At 40.5% G+C, this 20746-nt stretch overlaps 1 protein-coding gene across 4 annotated transcripts; it reads left to right on the forward strand.

The window, feature by feature from the left end:
- LOC113996322 (solute carrier family 22 member 15-like) lies at positions 1-20746 on the forward strand. Of its 4 annotated transcripts, none has more exons than XM_027737298.2 (12): positions 1-129; positions 1506-1652; positions 4853-4985; positions 5628-5792; positions 7369-7498; positions 9187-9408; positions 10111-10251; positions 11044-11129; positions 14358-14466; positions 18057-18129; positions 18626-18789; positions 19782-20746. In XM_027737298.2, exons 1-12 carry the CDS (start codon positions 16-18, stop codon positions 19792-19794), a joined length of 1497 nt encoding a protein of 498 aa, XP_027593099.2. In that variant the 5' UTR covers positions 1-15; the 3' UTR covers positions 19795-20746. The 4 variants fall into 4 exon arrangements, with proteins under 4 accessions (XP_027593099.2, XP_039241072.1, XP_039241073.1 ...); XM_039385137.1 differs by lacking the exon at positions 1-129 and adding an exon at positions 861-878; XM_039385138.1 differs by lacking the exon at positions 1506-1652.

Below are 20746 nucleotides of genomic sequence, written 5' to 3' on the forward strand. Positions count from 1 at the left end.
CGCTGCGGGCGGGCCATGGCGGCGGGGCTGGAGCTGGAGCTGGGGCTGGATGTGGAGGAGGCGCTGGCGGCGGCGGGGCCATTCGGGCGCGGGCAGCGGCGCCTCACGGCCCTGCTGGTGTTGCTGCAGGTGAGGGCACGGCGGGACCCCCGGGCGCTGCTTTTGGTTTCTGTTCGCACAGCCCGGGCAGCATCGCGGGCACGGCGGTGCCGCTGCCGGGACATCCCCGCCCCGCTCTCGGGCTGCAGGGGGCTCGGGAATCCCGCCGGGAAACGCTTTCCCGGCGGGAGCCTGGGGGTCCGTGTCCCCCCACAGCAACTCCGCCTCTGAGGACCGTCCCGGTCCCGGCCGCTGCTCCGCTGCTCCTGGGGAGGAGCCCTCCCTCCCCTCGCCGTTCTGTGCCGGCAAACATCCTCTTGCAGCCCCGCTTGGATTCGTGGGCGTTCCAAACCGGATTTGGTGCTTTTCCAAGGAGCCTGTCAAACCTCTCTCTTACCTCAGTGCTGCCTTGCGTGCTTAACTTGTCAAAGTTCATGATGTGTTTTCCTTATTCCTGTGCGCATCTTCTTATCTTGCTTGCTTTTTAAAGAGCACCTTTTATGCTTCTGCTGATGAGGGAAATGGAGTCTAACTACAGCACTTTCTTTCTGTTTCTTTTTTCCTATTTTAATCTCTTCTGAAAGTGGTATGCAGAGTGCTGTCTTTAAATAGTACCCACGCCCCAGCATGCAAATATTTATCTGTTTCGCTCCGTTAGCTTTCTCTCGCTTCCTCCTGTTAGTGCAGTTTTGCGTTTTGAATTAAACACGACTGGGAGGAAGGGAGACTGTGCTGATTGATGGTTTTCTTTGTAACTTGTTTCTGCAAGAGTGTCCAAGGTAAGCACAGGATTAGATGGCCCATTAAAACAACATCCAGCCGAACGCACCATCTGAAGACTTGTGGCCCAATGAAGGGAGCCATTCTGGAGTCAAAACTTTTCCATTAGTGGTGACATGCTGAAAATCACTAATATGTGGATATGCTTAGGGATAATGTTATTTTAAGTTAGAAAAAATAAAATCATGTGCAAAGCCTGGAAGACATTCAAAACGTCTTGAAGCCCATCTCAATGAATAAATATACTCATTCAAGTAAAACTTTTATGTATTAAAAAAGTGAGTATTAAATCTCACCTATGAAAATATAATGAAGTTTTTAATATCTTCCTTTCCTATGTCTGGCTAAAATCTGCAAGAACAAAACGAACAACTCCACACCAGGAAGGAGGGTGTGAAGATGAATCTTCCACTGGAAGTGCACCAGCCTCTCTGGGTGGTACTTGCTGCTCCCAACAGCCTTCATGGTCACATCTGGGGATTTAGACACAGTAGACTGACTGTGTTTTCTTTGGGATGCTTTCTTTGGCGAATTGTTAATTGTTAGTTTAATGAAAAGCCTGCAATATTCCATCAGGTCTCTTTGGGATTGTTCAGGGTCAGTGATTGATTGTGTTGTATTTTAAGGTATACGTGGCTTGCCAGTCGATGCTTATTGTGCTCGTGGGAGCTGTGCCCAGGTACCACATAGACCAGGAGGGAATTCCAGCGAGCAGAGCTGAGCTTGCCAAGCACATCCATTTTGCCAGCAACTTCACATCCATCGTCACTGAGGCGAGTACTTCCTTCAGTGTCATCAGTTCTTCTCTTCTTGGGATTTGTGCCACTGGTGCAGGACATGGCATGTGGAAAAGCCAAGCAGGGCTTAGTGTAATGTATGGCTTATGCTACTAAAAATCTTTAGAATCCACCATTTGGCTCTTTGACTTTATTATTATTTTTAAATCGGAAAGTATGTGACTGAATTATTAGTTTAGTTTTCCTAGTGTAAATCTAATACTTATTAATTTAGGTCGAACTTTCCGTATGTTACTTATTTTCAGTTTTACCTTCAGCTGTTTTAGAAAGTCATTATTAATGAAGAATGATCATTTCATTACAGTTTATAACTGGAATTGAGGATGAGCTCCTCCTAATGTCTGTTGAGTGCTGAGAGATGTTCAGTCTGTCGTGCCTGCACAATCTGCTGTGCATGTAAGCTTGGCCATGAGTTACATTGGTTCCTTACAGAAGATGAAACCAATATGAAAATGGAACTTGTGCACCACACATCTGGATATTTTAATGTGTGGTGAGAGCGGGAGATGGAACAGATTGAAGTTTGCTGAGGGGGACAGAAGCTTTATTCTTCATCCTTATGCTTTATGAATTCCGGGCAAGAGGCTCTGCTTGCTTTTCCCTGGTCCCTGGGCTGTAATCCCTCAGACAGGCACGAGTGACCTGAGCAGTGCTGCCAGTGCCAGAAAACAGGCTGTGTGGGTGGCTGGAGTGGTGGCCTGAACTGCTGGAGTTCTGCTGATGGAATTCTTGGAGCAGTTCTCAGTAAACTCCTATAAGACAGGTTAGCACTTGGTGTAGCTGGTGCCAAATTTTACTGCCTTCCTGTTATCTCAAGTGTGACTGTGCAATGTTTACCTTGGAGAAATGTAGTGACTAGACATTGGAGGAATGATGCAATATTGGATCATATCCTCTGTCAGAAACAGATTTTTTTGATTAGCAAGATCGCCCTTCAGTTCCAGACTTTCAGCAGGATGCCTGATGTGGGGTAGTGCTTAATTTATAACCAGAAATCAACAAATTTTAACTAAGACTGTGTTTCTAAATGTAGGAGGCAGTGTCCCTATTTTCAAAATATGTGGTAATTCCCAAGATTCATCAAAACAGATTTATGTTCCCATGTGTTTTGGTAACTTTAAGATTTTTTAAAACTGTATTGTTAACAGTCTTCTTATGGAATCTTTAGATGCTGACCAGCATTTTGCCGCTAAGGGTCTAGTGAGTAAATCACACTTCCATGTGGATATAAAGAGCTGAGAGGATGTCTGTTTTGGTGAGAGCAAAATTGGCAACGCTTTTGTTGGCGAGCTATAGTTCATTTTGAAAAATATTTAACAAGTTCTCTTTGTGCAAATAAAATACATGGATGCATTCTTTTAAAAGTTACATTCTTCACAGCTCGTTACATTAGACTTGTTAAAATACAAACATGCATCCACCGAGCAGCACAAGGAACAGTTTGCAAAAGCAATCTTTCCTGGTTCTGCCCTGAGAAAGGAAGCTGCTTCTGTAAAGTTTATTTTCTTTATTTTGGCATTGGAGATTAAACTTTGTGGAGATTAAATATTCTCTGTTCTGTTCTGGTTATCCAGGGGAACTGTTCTCAAAAAACCTCCAGAGCAGCTCTTGACTTCTGCTTCAGGAACTAATTGTTGTAATTAATTTTGGCATAACTAAGAATTCATAAATAATAGCTCAGGCTTAGTTTATGAAAAATACAGTTGTTAGAATTGCTTCTTGCTCCGGCATCAACTCAGTCCCCTGCTTTAACAAGTGATGGTGCTTAGGAAGGTGAGTTCAGGATTGGACAGTGAGTTCAGGAACTTCTACATTTGGTGTAGAAATGGTCCCTTACTCTTGAGAAGTGGATTTTTGCAACCATATCCAGGAGCATAAAGTTGTGTGGTCTCTTGTATCAACCTGAAATACTCTGCAGGCAAGAACTGGGAGTTTGAAATCTGTGTGGTGTGGCGTGCTAGAGTGGAGAAGGAGTGCTCTGTGCCTTGGAGAACACATGCAGTGATATTGTTATTCTTTAATTTTCCTGAGGGTTTGTGCCCAGGGGTGTTTCATTGTTGAAGTCTCCTCAGAAAGTTAAGAAACCATAAGTTTTGGGGCTACATCTTTATCCAGTGTGACACTCATCTGCTTTTTTGGAAATAAATTTTCCAGTAAATACACTGGGAATTACTTGAAATACTCAAATAATGATGAAATAGTTCTCTGGGTAAAGCTTTGCGTTGAATTAGTTTATTTCCTTTCCTGGAAAACGACTTAGGATTTTCTGATTCTTTCCCAGGCTGGTGGGGTCAGCAGTGTTTCTAAGTCCAGCAGTGTGTTTCTGTGAGTGTTGACTCTCCCTGTCTGTAGTACAGGGCCTGCACAAGCTCTCTGTGTGCCTTGCCCCAGCAGGAAATAGTGTTTCATTCTGATTTCAACCCACTCTGAGCTCATTTTCTTCTCTTCTGATAATTTTTGACCGCGCTACCTCAGTTTAGCTTTTGGATGAGGCAGAAAGTACACTTTGTGAAGAAACCCATGATGCATTTCTAACTTTGGCTTGGCTATAAATGCACGTGTGCAGTGAGATACTGAAACACCAGTGAGTAGTCTGTAAGTAGTTCTTGGCATTTTTATGAAACAAGGACATTTTTCCGTAATCCCTTCCCGATTGCCTTCGAGGGTTCAGCATGTGTATGGTGGGGAAGGGCACCAGGGATCACCAGGATCCGGAAGCACAGCTGCACAGCATTAACTCCCTGAGTACTGCAGCACTGAACGTGCATTATTCTTGCTAAGGAAGGATTTTTAATATCTGTGCTTTGAAACAGCTGAGTTGGTTCAGTGCTGGATAAGCTGTTAACAGTTCAGACTCTCCTTGTTTTAATAACCTAAGGTAAGCTGCCTGGCCAAAGCTTGGGAATTGGGGTGCAACTATTTGCACTTACTAAGTTGAAAGATTTTAATATATTACATTGAAATTTCCTGAGGGAGAGATGTTAGGGTCTGTTGGGGAGGCAAAAACATGGCTACTGTGGGCTTACCTATCAAGCTTTGAATAAAACTTTAATGGGATATAAAACAACAAGTGGGAAATGGCAAGTGAAGAATTTTGATAGATTTTTCATTGTTTTTGAGGAAAGCAGCAACTTGGTGTTCATACTTCTAATAAGGATATTATTTTTTTTTGGCAGTGGTACCTAATTGACCGAGAAGCCTACAAAGTAAGCCTTGCATCATCCCTGTTTTTTGCTGGACTGCTCATTGGAAATATCACATTTGGCCCTTTGTCAGATAAACTGGGCAGGAAACCAGTGTATATCTCAGGTAGGAGTGTTAAAAGATTTTTCTTCAGCATTCTACATGGATAACATCTCTTTTCTTCCCTGCCCCTGGCCCACCCTGCTCAGAGGCTGCTCGTGGGTCCCCTGCTCTGTCAGTGATCTGTGTCAGCTTGTCACCCAGAGTGGAGCAGCACTGAAATTGTCAATATGAGTGTGCTGAGCAACACAGAGGTCACAGAATGTCGATGTCAGATGAAAAAGAACCTGGTTTTACCCTGGTTATCACTACTGGAGCGCAGTATTCCACACATTGCCCAACCATATTGTTCCAAATGAAAAATAATTTGCCCGGTTTTGGAGGGTGAGAATGATTTCCCTAAACATCTTTGGAGTGGGTTCCTCCTGTCCTGGTGTTCTGTTTTCCAGACCCTTTTGCAACCAAAGGGTCTTTTTGTTTAATGAGAACATTGTGTGAAGGAAATGTCACCTTTGACACTGCAGGCCTCAAGTGTGTGCCTTGAAAATGATTGTAATTTTCATATGATGTGATTTCAGAAAGCCAAACGCAAGACATGAGCACTAAAGTCTACTCACTATAGTCAGTCGCTGACTGTGGTCCCTGCTCTGTTTTGGAGTTCAAGCTGTGTAGCAGAAGTACTAATTCCATTTTATTCTGTCTCTACAGGTCTCTTTTTTGATGTCATTTTTGGGTATGTCACAGCCTTAGCTCCGAATTATGACATATTTGCAGTTTCACGGTTTTTTGTTGGAATCGTGAATGGTGGAATGGCTCTTGTGTCTTTTGTCCTAACACAGGAATATGTAGGAAAATCATTTTGGTCATTTACAGGTGGGATTTGGGATATATTTAATCATTGTTACTGTGACACATATTGTTCTATCAGTGCCTTACATTTTATGTTTGTACAAAGTCAAGTCAGTTGTAGTATAAATCAGATGAGTGTGATGTGATTCATCCAGGTTCTCATTTCTGTGGGAAAGGTGCCTGAATAAGGGAGATGGGACTGAGTTTGTTTGATAAGTAGCAAAACTGAGGTTTTCAAATTGATACACTAATTCCTAAAATTTCTCAATTTGTACACTGCATTACGTTAAAAAAGAAAACAAATGTTTTGGCAGATCCTGCCTACTTCTCCTGTGTGATACCTTGGGAAGGTATTCTGGGAAAAGTCTCTGTGAACCACAAAATGAGCTGGTGCCTGGACAGTGTTTTTTCCACTGCTGAATGTGCTGACCATCCAGTATTTTTAAATGTCCTTTTCTCATATGCCAATGCTGAGACTTAAAATAAGTTTAACACTTGGATGTCAGTTTCAAAGCTGGAGTAGCTCAGGCTGTAACGCCTTTCTGGCAGACACAACATGGGGAAAAACATAGTCCAAATGCTGGCTTTCTGTGTCTGTGATGAGCATATTTCTCTCCCTCATTTATTCAGTTGCCTCGTTCTGCTGTTTTTCTTACTTTTTTCTCTGAGCTCCTGGGGGTGTATGAGACAGTTGTGGTTTAGTTATAACCTTTCACCTTTTTTTTTAAGTACTGAATTTTCCTCTTCTGAGTTCACTTTTCTGACTTGTGCTTTCTCTCTCTCTCTCCTGCCCTTCCTCCTCTCTTGCCCGGTTGTCTCTCTCTGCTCTTCCCAGACTCCTCCCTGCAGGGCCAGCCTCCTGATGGATGGACAAGCTGGGCCATTTCCTGCTGCTTGTTGCTCTAGGTGCTCTATTCCAGTTGTGCTCAGCGTTGGGAAGGAGGGACTGAGGGAGATGCTGGATGCAGCTCAGCTGTGTCAGAGCAGCTGTCGGGATGTTGATGTGAGCTAGGCTTTGTGGGACTCAGCTCCGAGTGTCTGGGGGCCACAGGATCTCCTGTGTTTGGCTGCAGAAGGTTTGTTGCTGGGCTTTTGGAGTTCCAGTTGACCCCGTATTTTAAACACTTTTCTTTATGTTAGTTCATCAGAAATCTGCTGTAATAAACCCCAGGATTGGCAGCTGGTTTTGTACTGAGCTCAGTCCTCGTACTTCTGTAACTTCCAATTTCTGCTCCAGCCTGCTGCTTCTATTCAAGATTTCCCTAACAGACCTAAATAAATCACTTGCTCCCAATGCTTCCCCTCCTGTCCTCAGGTTTTCTCTTTAGTGTCTAAGTTCCTGTTCATGTCTTGCTCTCTCCTATGTCCCACTCTTTTATTTTTTTAAAGGGGGAAAAAACCCCCCAACCCTCCCATACACTACACAAAGCTGTTCTTCATTGGGATTCCATGTTACACTTAAGCCAGCTGGTTCACAAGTGCTGTAAAGATAGCTCATAAAATTGCTGTTTTATTTAGGAATTTCAGGCTTCTGCTTTAAGAATTTTTTCTCTTTTGCCAGTGGTTTTCCGTGGTGATTGGCTTGCTCTTGTTTTTTCAGGTTCACTAACTAATGTGACATTTGCAGTTGGCATTGCTGTTTTTGCTTTGCTGGGTTACTGTATCAGAGAGTGGCGCTACCTCGCCTTGGTGTCGAACACTCCCGGAGTCTTCTTCCTCCTCCTCTCTTTGTAAGTGGTTCACGTGCATTCTCATGATAAGAAAAAAAAATGCAGTAATGAACCTTGTCACCATTTGAGAGGGGTGTAAAGGAGGGTGACACTTTTCTGTAGGGTTCTGTGAGCCAAGCAGGAGTTAAAACTGTGTTGTGCAGGAAGAAGGGGTGTGAAGTGAAGCAGGAAGTCGGGGTTACCCAGCAGACAGGCTTGTGTTTCTGTGTGTTGTTACAGCTGTGGTGGCCAGCGCTGCAGAGAGCAGCTGTGTGCCAGCTGTCCAAGGAAACTCAGTTACAGATCTGCTTGGGAAGGGAAGAGAAGGCCGGCCAGAGGCTGTGAACTGGAGCATCTGCCAGGGACAGGAACACTGCCTTCTGCCAAGGCAGGGCTTCAGAGCTTGGGAAGGGATTGTAGAGTTCCTCTCCATGAGACTCAGCATGCAAAGGGAACTAAGTGAGAGCACTAGGAATTGCCTTTTTAGTGTGATGTGCTGTGTATCTGCTTGCTTTTGAGGTTCCTTGTGTCTATTCCTAGCGCTGCTGTGCTTGGGTGCTCCTATTTAGAATTCCCACACTGACATTATCAAAAAATTGATTATAAAATGCATCAGTATTTAAGGAATTAGATGCTAGCTTTGTCTGGGCTGTGTTCTTAGAAAATGTTCTTTTAATGTATCAAGTAATGCACCTTGTATACTCCTGGTCACTAGTTAAAGCTGTAGAAGAAATAAAAGAATAGTGTAGTATTTTGCCTGCACATTAATACCAGGAATGTCTAGCACACGGTACAGATGGGAAAAAGCTCTTCTGATTTCCATTATTTTTTAGATAGATCTGCTCTTGAATTAAGTTCTGTTAAAGAATACAGTAAAAAAACCCACCTCGCTTCCTGTAGTCAAGGAAAACAAACTCTGCGGGCAGCAGAAGGAAGTTCTGCATGATGTGTTTTCCTCTATAGCGTTCTGTTTCTGATGGAGTAGAATTACTTCCCCAAAAACTAAAAATGCTGGGATCCTCTGAAGTAATGAAAGTTTAGTTTGGTTGTAGGATGTATACATCTGTTAAGAGTACTGGAGAAAATAAATGTTGAGTTAAAAATATTCCATTCCTTATTTTATGGCTCATATAAAAGCTGCCACAGAGGAAAAAGAAAAGCTGGAATAATGAACTGAAGTTGTGGAAAGCCAGGATATTCTGATTATACGTGGGAATAAGAGATTTAAATCTTATATGAGCAGTGATGAGCTGGTACTGGAGCCTGACAATTAATTCCCCAGTAAGGTTTCTTTCCTTCTCTCTGCTCCAACTTGGAGCCCTTCCTGTAGTGGAGAAGCTTGAAATAAACTTTGTGAAAACCAGGTTTTGTTCAGGATGTTCAAATAGTAGAGGTTTGAGATGCTTCCTTGGCCATGCTATTGTAGCATTGCCTAAGAAGTCAGTTCAGCAGAAGTCAAGAATGAGATGTAAACTTTTCTAACATGACTGAGTGCATTGTCAGGCATCTCCCAGGGATCCATCTGTAAGGTTTAACTGTATTATCACCAGGCTGCCTGGAACTGAATGTGCAGAACAGTACAACTATAATGTGTTCCTCTGGATTTTGTATTGGTATTTTTATCCAAGTATTGATTTGCAAAATGGTAAGATTGACTTTAGAGCAGTGAATGAACTTGTCATTGTTGCTCTTCTGTTCCCTCCTGTTAGCATGCTCCCAGAATCTCCACGGTGGCTGTACTCCCAAGGGAAAACAGCAGAAGCTGAAGACGTGTTGCAATATATTGCCCTTTGTAATGGAAAAGAAAGATTAAATCTAAAATTGAAACCAAGTGCAGGAACTCTGAGGAAGGATGAGTTGGCACCTGGAATCCTGAACTTGGTGAAACAGCCGGTCCTTCGGTGGCGAACCATCCTTCTGATGTACATCTGGTGGGTGACAGCAAGGTGCTGAGGTGTTGGGGGTGAATCAGACACGAGGAAGTAATGAACATTTTCATCCTTTTCTCTAAAAAGTAGTATCTTTAAAAAGTACAGAACATCAATGTACCATAAATGTGTCGGTTGATGGTAGACAATAATCCTGCGAAGTGATGTGTTGCAAGGTTGCTGTTCTGTCATTGTTGCTGTTGTGTTTTATTTTCAGTATGTTACTTAGAAACTGCTTCAAAACCTACTAAGAAATAATCTGGTGAGAACATAATATTTACGTAGAGTGAAATGAGAAGCTGAAGCAGAAATTACTGAGAGGATGTGTGTTTGAACCAGCCTTGGGAAGAAAAGGGCTGCACAGATTAGGCAGCCACAGAGATCTGGATTAAGAAGAAGAGTTAAGAGCCTGAAATTACATTTCACAGGTTCAGTGCAGGAAAATTGTGAGCAAGGTAAAATACAGGTTGCATAGATTTATATTAGGTGCTGTCTTGAAAAGTGATACAACTGTACCAAGTTACTGTAATTAAATAGGAGCTTTTCTCATTGCCTTATTTCCCTTCCAGGAGGATCTAAGAGTTGTCTTCTTACCATGTACCTCAATATAGCTAATCCATAACTTGGCATAATTTACCTTTTGAATGCTTTCTTAGTCCTAAAGACTAGTTCTGTTAATAATATAACTTTTCTGGTTATTTTTAGGTATGTCTGCAGCTTTGTGTACTATGGACTAACTTTAAATGCTGGTGAATTAAGAGGAAATCTCTATTTAAACGTGGCTCTTTCTGGTCTTGTAGAAGTTCCAACATTTCCTCTCTGCATGTTTTTCATTGAGAAATCCTGGTAAGAAAAACTTATTTCCTAGTTCTCTGCATGTATTTTTAGATACCCTAGAAAAATATTAACATTTTTCTCAGTGAGATACTTCACTACTTCTGAACAGTGTTGGTTCTTTGGGGATTTACTCTGCTGTAGGAGTTTCTGCACTTGATGCAGAAATGAGACTAGTTTTCTACGTCTTTGCTTTTTTAGTTTTGTTCAGATCTTACATTACTCTGGAGATAAGCTCTTCAATGATTAATGTTATTAAAAATTTTTGGTCTTTATGGAAAGAAGTGAGTAGCCTAGTTATTTAAGTACCTATAGGTTATATATCTCTCTTACATATTTTATTCAGAATAACATGGTTTTGTAGTGCCTACTGACTGCAGTTGAAAGCAGTTTTCAGCATTGTTCATTTTTACCTAATCTTTTCTGAGAGAACTTTGAAGTGAGAGCTGTTCAATTTTCAGGAAGGCACGGGTGATCCATGTCTGTGTATTTTCGTACTTTTCAGTGTGCTTGGAGGCCATCCTTTGTGTCGGTGCTTTTTTCTGAAGCCCAAAAATTCTGACAACCGAGCGCTCCTCAGGGTTTCATGTAACCTGCACATTTGGTGTCTTTGTAATGATACTTTGGTCTCACTGAGGTCAGTGGCAAAAAGCCACAAGATGTGAAGCACTGACCAAGGTACAATAGATTTAGAGCTGTTACTTGTGCTGCTGTGTACTTCAGTACTTTGGTAATTTGCAGACAAACTGAAAAACACTGGAGGGCCTTGTTTCCGTCTTTACCCGGGTGCTCTTTTCCTTCCAGGTCTGGAAGACGTAAAACCATGACGTGTTTTCTGACATTTGCAGGACTTGCCTGTGTGTTTACCATGTTTTTGCCAACAAATGCTGGTAAGTGTGTGCTACTGGCAAAGCAGAAGTCGGGATAAAAGCTGACAGAACAACTTGATGGACACTTTGTGACCGAGTGTATGAGGGCCTGGTGCCCTATCCATTTACACCCCTCTCTTCTCTTTTTGGGGCTGGTCAGGGAGACAGGGGCTTGTCTATATTCCTTTTAACTCCTTACAGGCATAATTTGACTGTGTTAGTTGACTAAGTTGGCCTGGCTGTAAGCCCTTGGCTCTCTGAAGGCCAACCCAAGGTGTCCCATTCTGTCTCAGACACTGACCCTGCATTCATTGATCACTATTAAGCAGTTCACCTTAAAGTACTGGATTTCATAGCTAGACCACTGTGCAGTGTAATCTTGGTTTGGATCTTGACAGTGTGAGGTGCCAAGCTTAATTTTACAGTGGTTTTGGTGGCATGTGGTATTTACAGAAATAGAAAACAAACGTTTTCCAGAATTAGAAGTTCAATTCATCCTTAAAAAACACCACTAAAAAGCCACTAAAAAGCTTTAAAAAATAATTTTGTTCTTGAGAATTAGAAATGGAAGTCAGAATTGCAGTATGGAAGCCACAGGGATGGCAGGAAGCTTGCTGCCTTTGTCAGAATCAGCTGGGTATTGCTGTGTTATGCAGTTGTGAGGATAGCTCGTGGTAACAGTGGAGCATCATCACATGTGTTTCTGTTCTCAAAAGATGTGTTTTTCTCTGACATTGTCAGTGACATTCACAAAATGTTCAGTTTTGTCTTTTCAATTTTATTTCCATTCCAAGTACATTTTTTTCTATGCTAGTATTTATTTTAGCTACTGAAAACTTAGGTCTGTGTGACATTAACAAGTAGAAGTGGCTGCTCTCTGCTTGTGTTTTCCTTAACATCCCATCAGTAGAACTACTTCAGCCTTAACAGTGTTCTGACTGAGAGCACCAGCTCTGTGATCCCAAAGTAGTCTCCCATAGGCTATGTTTATCCTTAACAGGTATAAATGCTGTCTGGCATCCAGTTCTAATTGATCTGAGAAAAGGCTCAGGAAGAAAAGCAGACGGAGAGAAAATGTCCCATAATCTGATATGCCATTAATTCAAGTTCTCAGACGTTTTGTTGCTCCTTTTATTGAGGCAGTGTCTTCCTTTATTCCAACAACTTTGCTCTTTGTGCTTCTCTTTATGAATTTTAAAACAAAATGATAGAAAAGCAGTAGGGTAATACCTGAAGAGTTCCTTATTTACAGGAAGTCTTCTGCCTTTTCCAGTTGATTTGTCTTTAATCCCATTAAAACATCTGACTTGGCACGGGGGTGAGAGTAAAGCTGGCTCTTGGCCCAGAGTGATCTGTGTCAGTTCAGAAGAAAAAAATTTGGTTCCAAGCATGATGAAGATGAGTCACTTCAGATGAAACAAGGATTGCTGCAGCTCCAGTCTGACCCTCCCATTACTATTACATTTGTCTAAGTCTCTGTTCTTCCGAGTGATTGATAAGATCCTTGATTTTATTACAAGGGATTTAAGGTTTTAATGAGATGTTGGGCACCCACCTCTCATGTCTGTAACCTTTGCTTGATTTCTAAATAACTCTGCTAACTTGTGAATGAGAATCTGATCAGAATGATTTCCCCTGTGGAATAAGCCAAGAGCATTTCTGATATTAAAGATGTGTACTGAATTGGAGACTAAAATTCTACCAGTGGTTATGTAAAGACTGATATAACCCTCAGCTCCCCCTTTCCTTATCACTTAAAATTCATCAATTAGTTTGTGTATCAGACTGGAAGACGGTGAGGGAGAGTGGCAGTGGAGGGGCAATGGAGCTGTAATACTATTTTCTTTCAAAAGCTGCTGTAGAGCAGAAAGACCATCTGCATTTTGTGTCTGCTTTATACTGTAGCAAGCAAAGGAGACTCCCAGTCTAGGGGTAACTGGATTTTAGCTTTCATTGAGATTTATCTGTTTGTGCATAATACCTTTTTGTGGCTTTCCTTGATATGCTTTCCACTGCAGCAGGAAAGAGAATTTGCAGTTCTTTAAATCGATTTTACCTCAACTCTAGTTAATGTTGAGTATTTTGTGCTGAGAACGACCCTTTCATGGTGGGTACCTTGTCTGAAGTAAGTTTAAAGACTCCTTCAGTCTCAAAAGTCCTGCTCAAATGAACTTTTATTCATGAAGGTGACTGACAGAGGGTGAATCTACGTAATAGCACTGGGAGGACCAGCTTCACACCTTTCCATCTGGCAGCTGTGTGTAATATTCCAGTTCTTCCCATGTAAAAGGAGAACTTGGGTGAAAATGTTGCGTCTGTTTTGCATGAGTTACAGAATTAGTGCAAAAATGCATCACACTTAAATTAAATCAAGTTTCTGGATTTCAGTTTACATACAGATGAATTTCTTCATCAGTTGAAACAGAATCTGACTGGATGAATTATACTGAAAGTACTGATGGGCAAAACTAAAAGAAAAGCAACTGAGAAGCAATCAGAGTTTCCCATGACTTAACGAACATTATTTGATCCAAATCAAAAACGCTGAACTCAGTGCTAAGGAAGGGAACCTGAAATACAGCTAATCAGAATACTTGTTCTTTTTTCATCTAAAAAAGTATTAAATTCTCTTTTTATTAAAACATATGGTGCAAACATAACCATAACCAAAATCACGTTAATGAAAGCCAGGTTTCTTTTGGACTCTAAAAGATGCACACTTCAGTTTGGCCAACCAAACTCTGTCTCTTAGTAAACTTAGTAAATGCATTAGCATTTGTTCTTTCCAATTACAGAGCTGTCACAATTTTAAGTCCCAACAGGGTGTCCTTGGGGAGCAAATAAACTGTTGAGGTGAATGAAGTTTCATGGTTTTAATCTAATAAATTAGTCAAGAAGGGTATGTTGTCTGTGCTTGTCAAAGGACGCAGTTACCTGGGAAGATGTTCTGACTGCAGAGCTGGAAGTAGCAGCCCTTCCTTTAGACATGTGATAGTTTGACAGTTTCCAAACAAACAAACAAAAAGGATCTGATTTCCTTTGTCCTAAATACAATTTTCTTAAGCTAGCTTAAGAAACTAGCTTGGTTGGGAAGAGCTGAGATACTGCTTTTGTACTCGTAGTTGAAAAATGTATGGGTTAAACACTGCTTTTTGTGACAGTCTCCAAATGAGGACTAGAAATTTGTGTCAAAAAAGAATAAGAAAAGAGACACTTCATGCTTACATCCTGTTTTCTCTTTCCTGAAAGGTCTCCTCCTGGGTCCCACTTTGTTAGCTCTGTGTGGAAAAATGATGGTCAGTGCTGCTTTCAACATCCTGTATATTTATACATCTGAGCTGTACCCAACAGTGCTGAGGTAATTTAGCAGAGCTTCTGGGTAAATGAAATTGTTTTCCATGCTCGGGATTGCAGGTGTGCTTTAGCATTTATCTGTAATTATTTTTACCTGAAATAACTGTATGAGTTCTTTCTGTAAGTAAGGCAGCTTGCCAGGGCTGGAAAGGGCTTCTCCAAGTAGTCACACATTTTGCACCAATGCACTTTTCCAGGCTGTTTGGGGAAATTTGCTCTTGGTCTGAATCCAGAGCAAAACCATGAAAACCAGCTTCTTGTGCTGCAGTGCTTGGTGATGTGTTTATCATTTCTACTATTGATTTTTGGGAGTACAATTACAGGGAGCAAACCCAAACACAATGATGTGATGGAAGTGTGTGCTACCTTAATAATAAATGCAGACTGTGCAGTAAGGACTAGTTACAGTCCTTTTGTGTGCTTACATCTCCCATATGACTTAGTTTGCCTGCTGGAAAGCAAGTTCTTTTCTATATCTTTGTTATTTAATTAAATATTTATAATGCAACCCATTTTAATAGTATCTCTATGACAGTCATTTGCTCTACACCATTTAATTAATGGTGTAGAGCTAAAAACCTTAATTTATTTTTCATAGTTCTTACCAACTCTCTGTGAAGTTACTCTCCTGTTGTCCCAAGATAAATCTGAGATAGGAAAACATAATACAGAGTCTTGTTCTTCTCACTCTCATGTTGGTCCCATGTGATTTTCTGGATGTGCTCTAAGTATGTGTTCAGACTTTGAACCACATTGCATGAGTCGATTAAGAATAGCAACTGCAAATGTACTCAAAAAAACTGGGCCCAGTTTAGAGAGAGCAGGAAAGTTGAAAGGTGATGTGGAGTAGGAAGGTGTCTCAGCTGGTAGATGTGGCTGTAGTTAGTTAGGATGGTGACACAAATCACTTGAATCCAGGGCTTTGAGGGCTTTGGGGGGAAATGAAGAAACAAACAAACAGAAAAGCTGGGGGACTCCTTGGATTGGCTTTTTTTTTTATATCACGGTTCATAAATTACCATGTTAGGGAGCCATAAAAGCTGGACTGTGGATGCAGCTTCAGCAGTACCACTGATGAGGATGGAAGTGGAGTGACTGTAGATACTGAGCTTGTGGTTCTTGGCACAGGTTTAGGTTGACTATGCACATCCCAGACACACAGACTGCAGTTGGATGTGGGAGATTGTTTGCATTCTCCCCATCCAAGCTTCAGACCCTCCTTGTTTTCCTTTTTTTTTTTTGAGCACATTTGATTTTTGTTTGTTTGTTTCCCTGTCCCCTCTACCTTTCAGGAATTAAGAATCAAGAAAATTAAATCTGAAAATGTTTTTAATTTATCAGCTTCTGCTTGTTTTGCTGTGTTTTCATGCTACACTGTCTCCTTAAGTCCTGTTGATGTCTGGTGCCAAGTATGTGACAGCTCATGCCTAGCAGGAATTACAGCAGCATCTCTGTGTGTATGAAACTAAGTAATTTTCATGAGGAATATTAAAAAAAAATCAAGTAAAGTGCTGCTTCATTTGAGAATCTGCACTAATATTCTGACAAAAAAAAAGTACTTTGTATGGCAAATTCACAGACCACCAGGGGAGAAAATGTAAGTTAAAAACAATAGTAACTTTATTAGACCAGTTTAGTAATGTGACAAACTGATACATTAAACCATATGAACATTCCTGGCATGTGACAATTTATACATTTAAAAACATTTGATAAGTCTCTGGTCCTTTTAATTGCAAATATTATAGTTTCTGCAAGAGAAGTGGTGTGACGGGTGAGTGTTAAATTTAAAGCAAAACATCAGCACCACCTGGTGGTCTCTGCAAAGCTTTGTAGTGCTCCTGGATCAGTCCTGGGATGAGACGTACATTCAAAGGCAGAGGAGGTGGAATAACTATTTTTTTGCCTTTTTCTGTTTTTCAGGAGGATGTTTTGCAGAAAAATTAAACGTCTTCAGTATTACTGCTCTGTATTTAAACTTACTATTTTAAGTATGAGGATTGTTAGGCCTCTGTTTTAAGTTAACTGGTACATGCAGCAGTGACAAATACACCTCATGGTATAAACAGGGCAGTGCTGCAGGCTGGGGAGTCTTTGGGCTTGGGGCTTTTTTTTCCTTTTTGATGTGTCATTAAAATACCTGCTGGGGAATGAAAAAAAGTTAAAAATAGAAAATTTCACTGCTGTTGCATTTTGGACAAAGAGGAAGGTTATCTTTGGGAACAAATTGTAATCATAGCTCAGTAATATAGATGTAAAAACTCGGGTTTTTTTTCGTGAGAAAGTAGTTGCAAAATGATGACATCCTTGTGTGTCTTGGGTGAAATCAGAGTGAAGCCATTGCACTGCCTAGGACAGCTTTTCTTGCTTATTTTCAGTAATTATTAAACTATTTGATTATTTTCACAGTGGGGAAACTATCCCTGGGTCTTTTAATATCTGCTTTCATTTTGCATTGGAATGGCAATGATACGATTTGCATTTAGGATCACATTTTACCATATTCCCTCTCAGCAGAAAGTTAAGAAGCCAGCAAACCTCTGGGCATGGACAGGCTTGGGATCTGTGGGAAGGATGCTTCCAAAGGAATGGTTCACACACAGACTGGTGTGTCCCATCATGCAGGGATTTTGTTGGCAAGGGAGGTGCTTGGCCTTGTCTTGTGGGGTTTGGGTTGATGTGGCCTAACTGTGAGGAAACATGGGTTGCTATTTTCTTTTTCCCAAGAGGACTTGATGTCACCACTCTCCTCATCGTTCTTAATCCTGTCACTGTCTTCCTGTCTTTGGAGGAGGAAAAGGGTGAGCAGGAGGGGGAAAAAAGATGAGCAGGAACAGCTCTGCTCAGCAGCGAGACTGATGATGATGAATGAGAGGAAGGAACCAAGCAATGCAGAGAGAGCAGCCACCATGACCTTGTTACCATCTCACTGGTGACTGGTGCTGACACCCATCTCTGAAGGGCTGTTAAATCCTGTATTTAGGAATGATACAGAGATGGAAGAGTTTTTGCAATTGGTCAGGAAATTAAAGACTGAGGACTTTTTAACTTTCCTTTGAAGAGGGAGCACAGAATTCAGCAGCTCCTATAGTGACACATCTGGCCAGATGTTTTCAAGCTTCTCACTGGCAGAGAGTTATTTTCTGTTTGGAGGTAAACACTGACTTTTCATCTGTGCACCCCGAGGTGGCAGAGGAGAGGCTGCTGCAGCTCAAGCTGGAGATAAGATTCAGCATCTTCTCTCTGAAGATCCTGCCGCATTTTGAAATCATTCCCCATTCAGGGATGCCCAATTAAATTGCCTTAGGGTGCAGGTTGGAAAGCCTCTCTGTTGGTTGATTGAAGGATTGATTGCACAACAGGGTGGTTTTGGGAGCGTTTGAAAGAGTGTGATTTTACCTTACCTGCACCCAGTTGAGGAAAGTCTTTGGAGTAACCACTGGAGGTCTTTAAAAACTTTATTTAAATTCAAGATTACTGATAACGTAAAATATATATATATATAAGTTGACTCGGACACTACCACCACATGTTCATGCATGATTCAGTTGTGTATTCAGAAAGTACAAACTTTGCATCCTTTGTTCAAAACAGAAATGCTGGCTTGGGTGTTTGCTCCATGTCTTGCAGATTTGGGGGCATTTTGGCTCCATTTGTGCCATCTATGGTAAGATTATTTTCAACTTTTTATGTAACTCAGATTTATTAAATTCTCTCAAAAGCACTTTACTGTTTTTGGTATCATGTCCACCCCTATTCCTTGGAAAAAAAAATTGATTTTATGAAAAATTAAATAGTGTTCACTCGATTTCAAGAATGAGTGAACAATGCTTAAAAATACCTAGTGTTTTGTCATTTTTGGAAATAGTCTAATGTTTTATGTTGTCAGTATTTCATCTCTGAGTGAAATGGTTGCCATGTAATGCCTTTGGTACTGCTAAGGCTCACTCAGTATCTGAGTTTTCTTAGACATGTAAACAAAGCTTTCATATGAAGCTGTTTCTGTGAAATGGCATTTATTGGGTTTCTTTCCTCTACCAGAATATGGATAATTGCACAAACTGCTGGAGTGACAAGCTGTAGTCTTTTGGTTTTGACTGCGGTTTGTGTTTTTTGAGAGCAGGCAAGAATGCTGGGTTTTTACTCTGGGTTTTTAATTTCAGAAGTCTCTCAGTCCTTCTATACCGTTTGTGGTGTTTGGAATCACTGGACTGTCTGCAGGATTCCTGACTCTCCTTCTGCCAGAAACACTAAATGAACCAATTGCTGAGAGCATCGATGACCTACAGAGTCCCAGATACCAAGTGCTTAAAAATGAAGAGGCAGAGTAATTAAATCTTTTTTTTTTTTGATAACTTTGCATTATTTCCCCCTCTATCTTATGTGAACTATGACTGACCTGCATCTTGGTCAGACTGTGCATTAACAAACATGAAGTCTTTAGAGCCATCCTTCTCCTGCATTCAGTAGAGATTAAATCTATTCCTTGGCTCTTAAGGATGAAAAGGCTCCACAACATTCATCTGTAGGTCTTACATTATGTATAAATGAATATGATTTTGTTTCTTTTAAAGGAAAACAGATTTTAAAAAGACAGTCTGAAATAATCAGCCACAATACTTTCAGTAACATTCCTATGCTTTTACAGGAAAACAACTGGATGTATTTTTTATATATTGGATTGTGCCTTTTTGTCATGTTTATAGTGGAACATAATCTACTGTTAATACATATCTGAGTGTTTTATCCTTCATTAGTCTCCTGGGTTAAAGCCATTTTAAGTGTTTTCCTGTTGTTGATATGCACTAAATGAAACTTCTGGAGTGGGAAATGAAATTTTTGTTTGAATCAACAAGTAATAGAATAGAAAATGTAAAGTATATCCCCTCAGTTTGGGAATGGTTTCCCAAAAGAATTAGTCTTAAAAGGGAGGGGTAGGGGGGGATTTCTATAAGAAAGGAATTGGTATCTTAGAATTAAGCAGGCTTAGTGTAGAAGTAAAAGAATATGTGGTTTTCTTATGTTTTTTTCTTTCTATGCTATCTTGTTAATTATCTGTAATTATTGTACTTAATCAGTTTAATTATACTACACGCACTATTCTACTCTTTCTATGCCTAATACAGAGTAATACTGCATTCACTTGAACTGGAAAAAAACCCCAACAGCTTCTGCGCTTTTCAAATACCACTTCACTTCTAATGTTTAAAAAAATCCATGAATTCTGGTTTTCACCTTTAATATTAGGCTATGAAATAGGACAAGGCAAAGAAGATATGTAAAACATTTTTCAGTAATTATTTCTCTTCTGTCTGACAGGCAAAGCAGTTAGAAGAAAACACTTGAGTTTGAGGCCTGTCTGGTGGAAAATGAAGCCTCCATTGAGAAGATGCTGTAACAGCTGAAGGGCAAAGTGCTGCTCCCTGTGTCTGACAGGAAACATTCTAGGACTCATGTATAATGCTGTTTGTAGCATGTTGAACAGCTCTGTGTGGAGGCACACTGAGAAGATGGAAGGAGTTGATCAAAGCTTGTGAGAAAAGAGCTGACAAATCTGTGCATTAATTTAATGATTTAACAAAAGCCCACTTCAGAGGTTTGGACTTCTCTACAGCTTCTTGAAGTGAAGTATTAATTTATTTTACAGGACGTAATTGCCAGCTTCAGATGAAGCTATGATGTTGTAATTGAAGTGATGTATAATTTAAAATTTAGATGGCCTTATATATTCTGTCAAGCTGGAAATGTGAAAAGGAGCAGCATCCTGTATATGCTAATTTTCTCTACAGGTTTTTTGCCTCTAGACTACAGTGTATACCTCACAGTGTGAAGAGAGCAAAGATCTGTGTGGGTTGTTGACCTTATGTCTAGCATAAGAAACCTGAGCAGGAGATCTGAAAGGAGAATAAATGGATTCTGTTGTGGGAGACAGCAAGTTTTTGTTGGAGAAGATGCCTTAAATGAAAAATAATACTATATTGGAAAAATTGTCAGGACTTGAAGAGGTGCATTTAAAGGAGAGGATGAGTAACCTTTTAGACAAAGGTTATTAAGTTCTAGCTGTACATGTGGAATGAGAAAATATTGAGCAAGAGATATATTGTATAATATATGTAGTAATATATAATCCCATATATTTCACATATCAGTTGGAAATTCTTCCTGCAAGGGAACAGTGTTTGGTTAACAGTTAATATATTTACGTTGGAATAGATGCATCACAACTGTTACAGATTTTTTTTATGGCAAACACAATTTTGTTATTAAAAAGACAATTATTTTAA

Source organism: Pipra filicauda, unplaced genomic scaffold (genome assembly GCF_003945595.2).
Source record: "Pipra filicauda isolate LSUMZ 115617 unplaced genomic scaffold, ASM394559v2 scaffold398_size834171_pilon, whole genome shotgun sequence".
In the NCBI taxonomy this organism is placed as follows: domain Eukaryota; kingdom Metazoa; phylum Chordata; class Aves; order Passeriformes; family Pipridae; genus Pipra; species Pipra filicauda.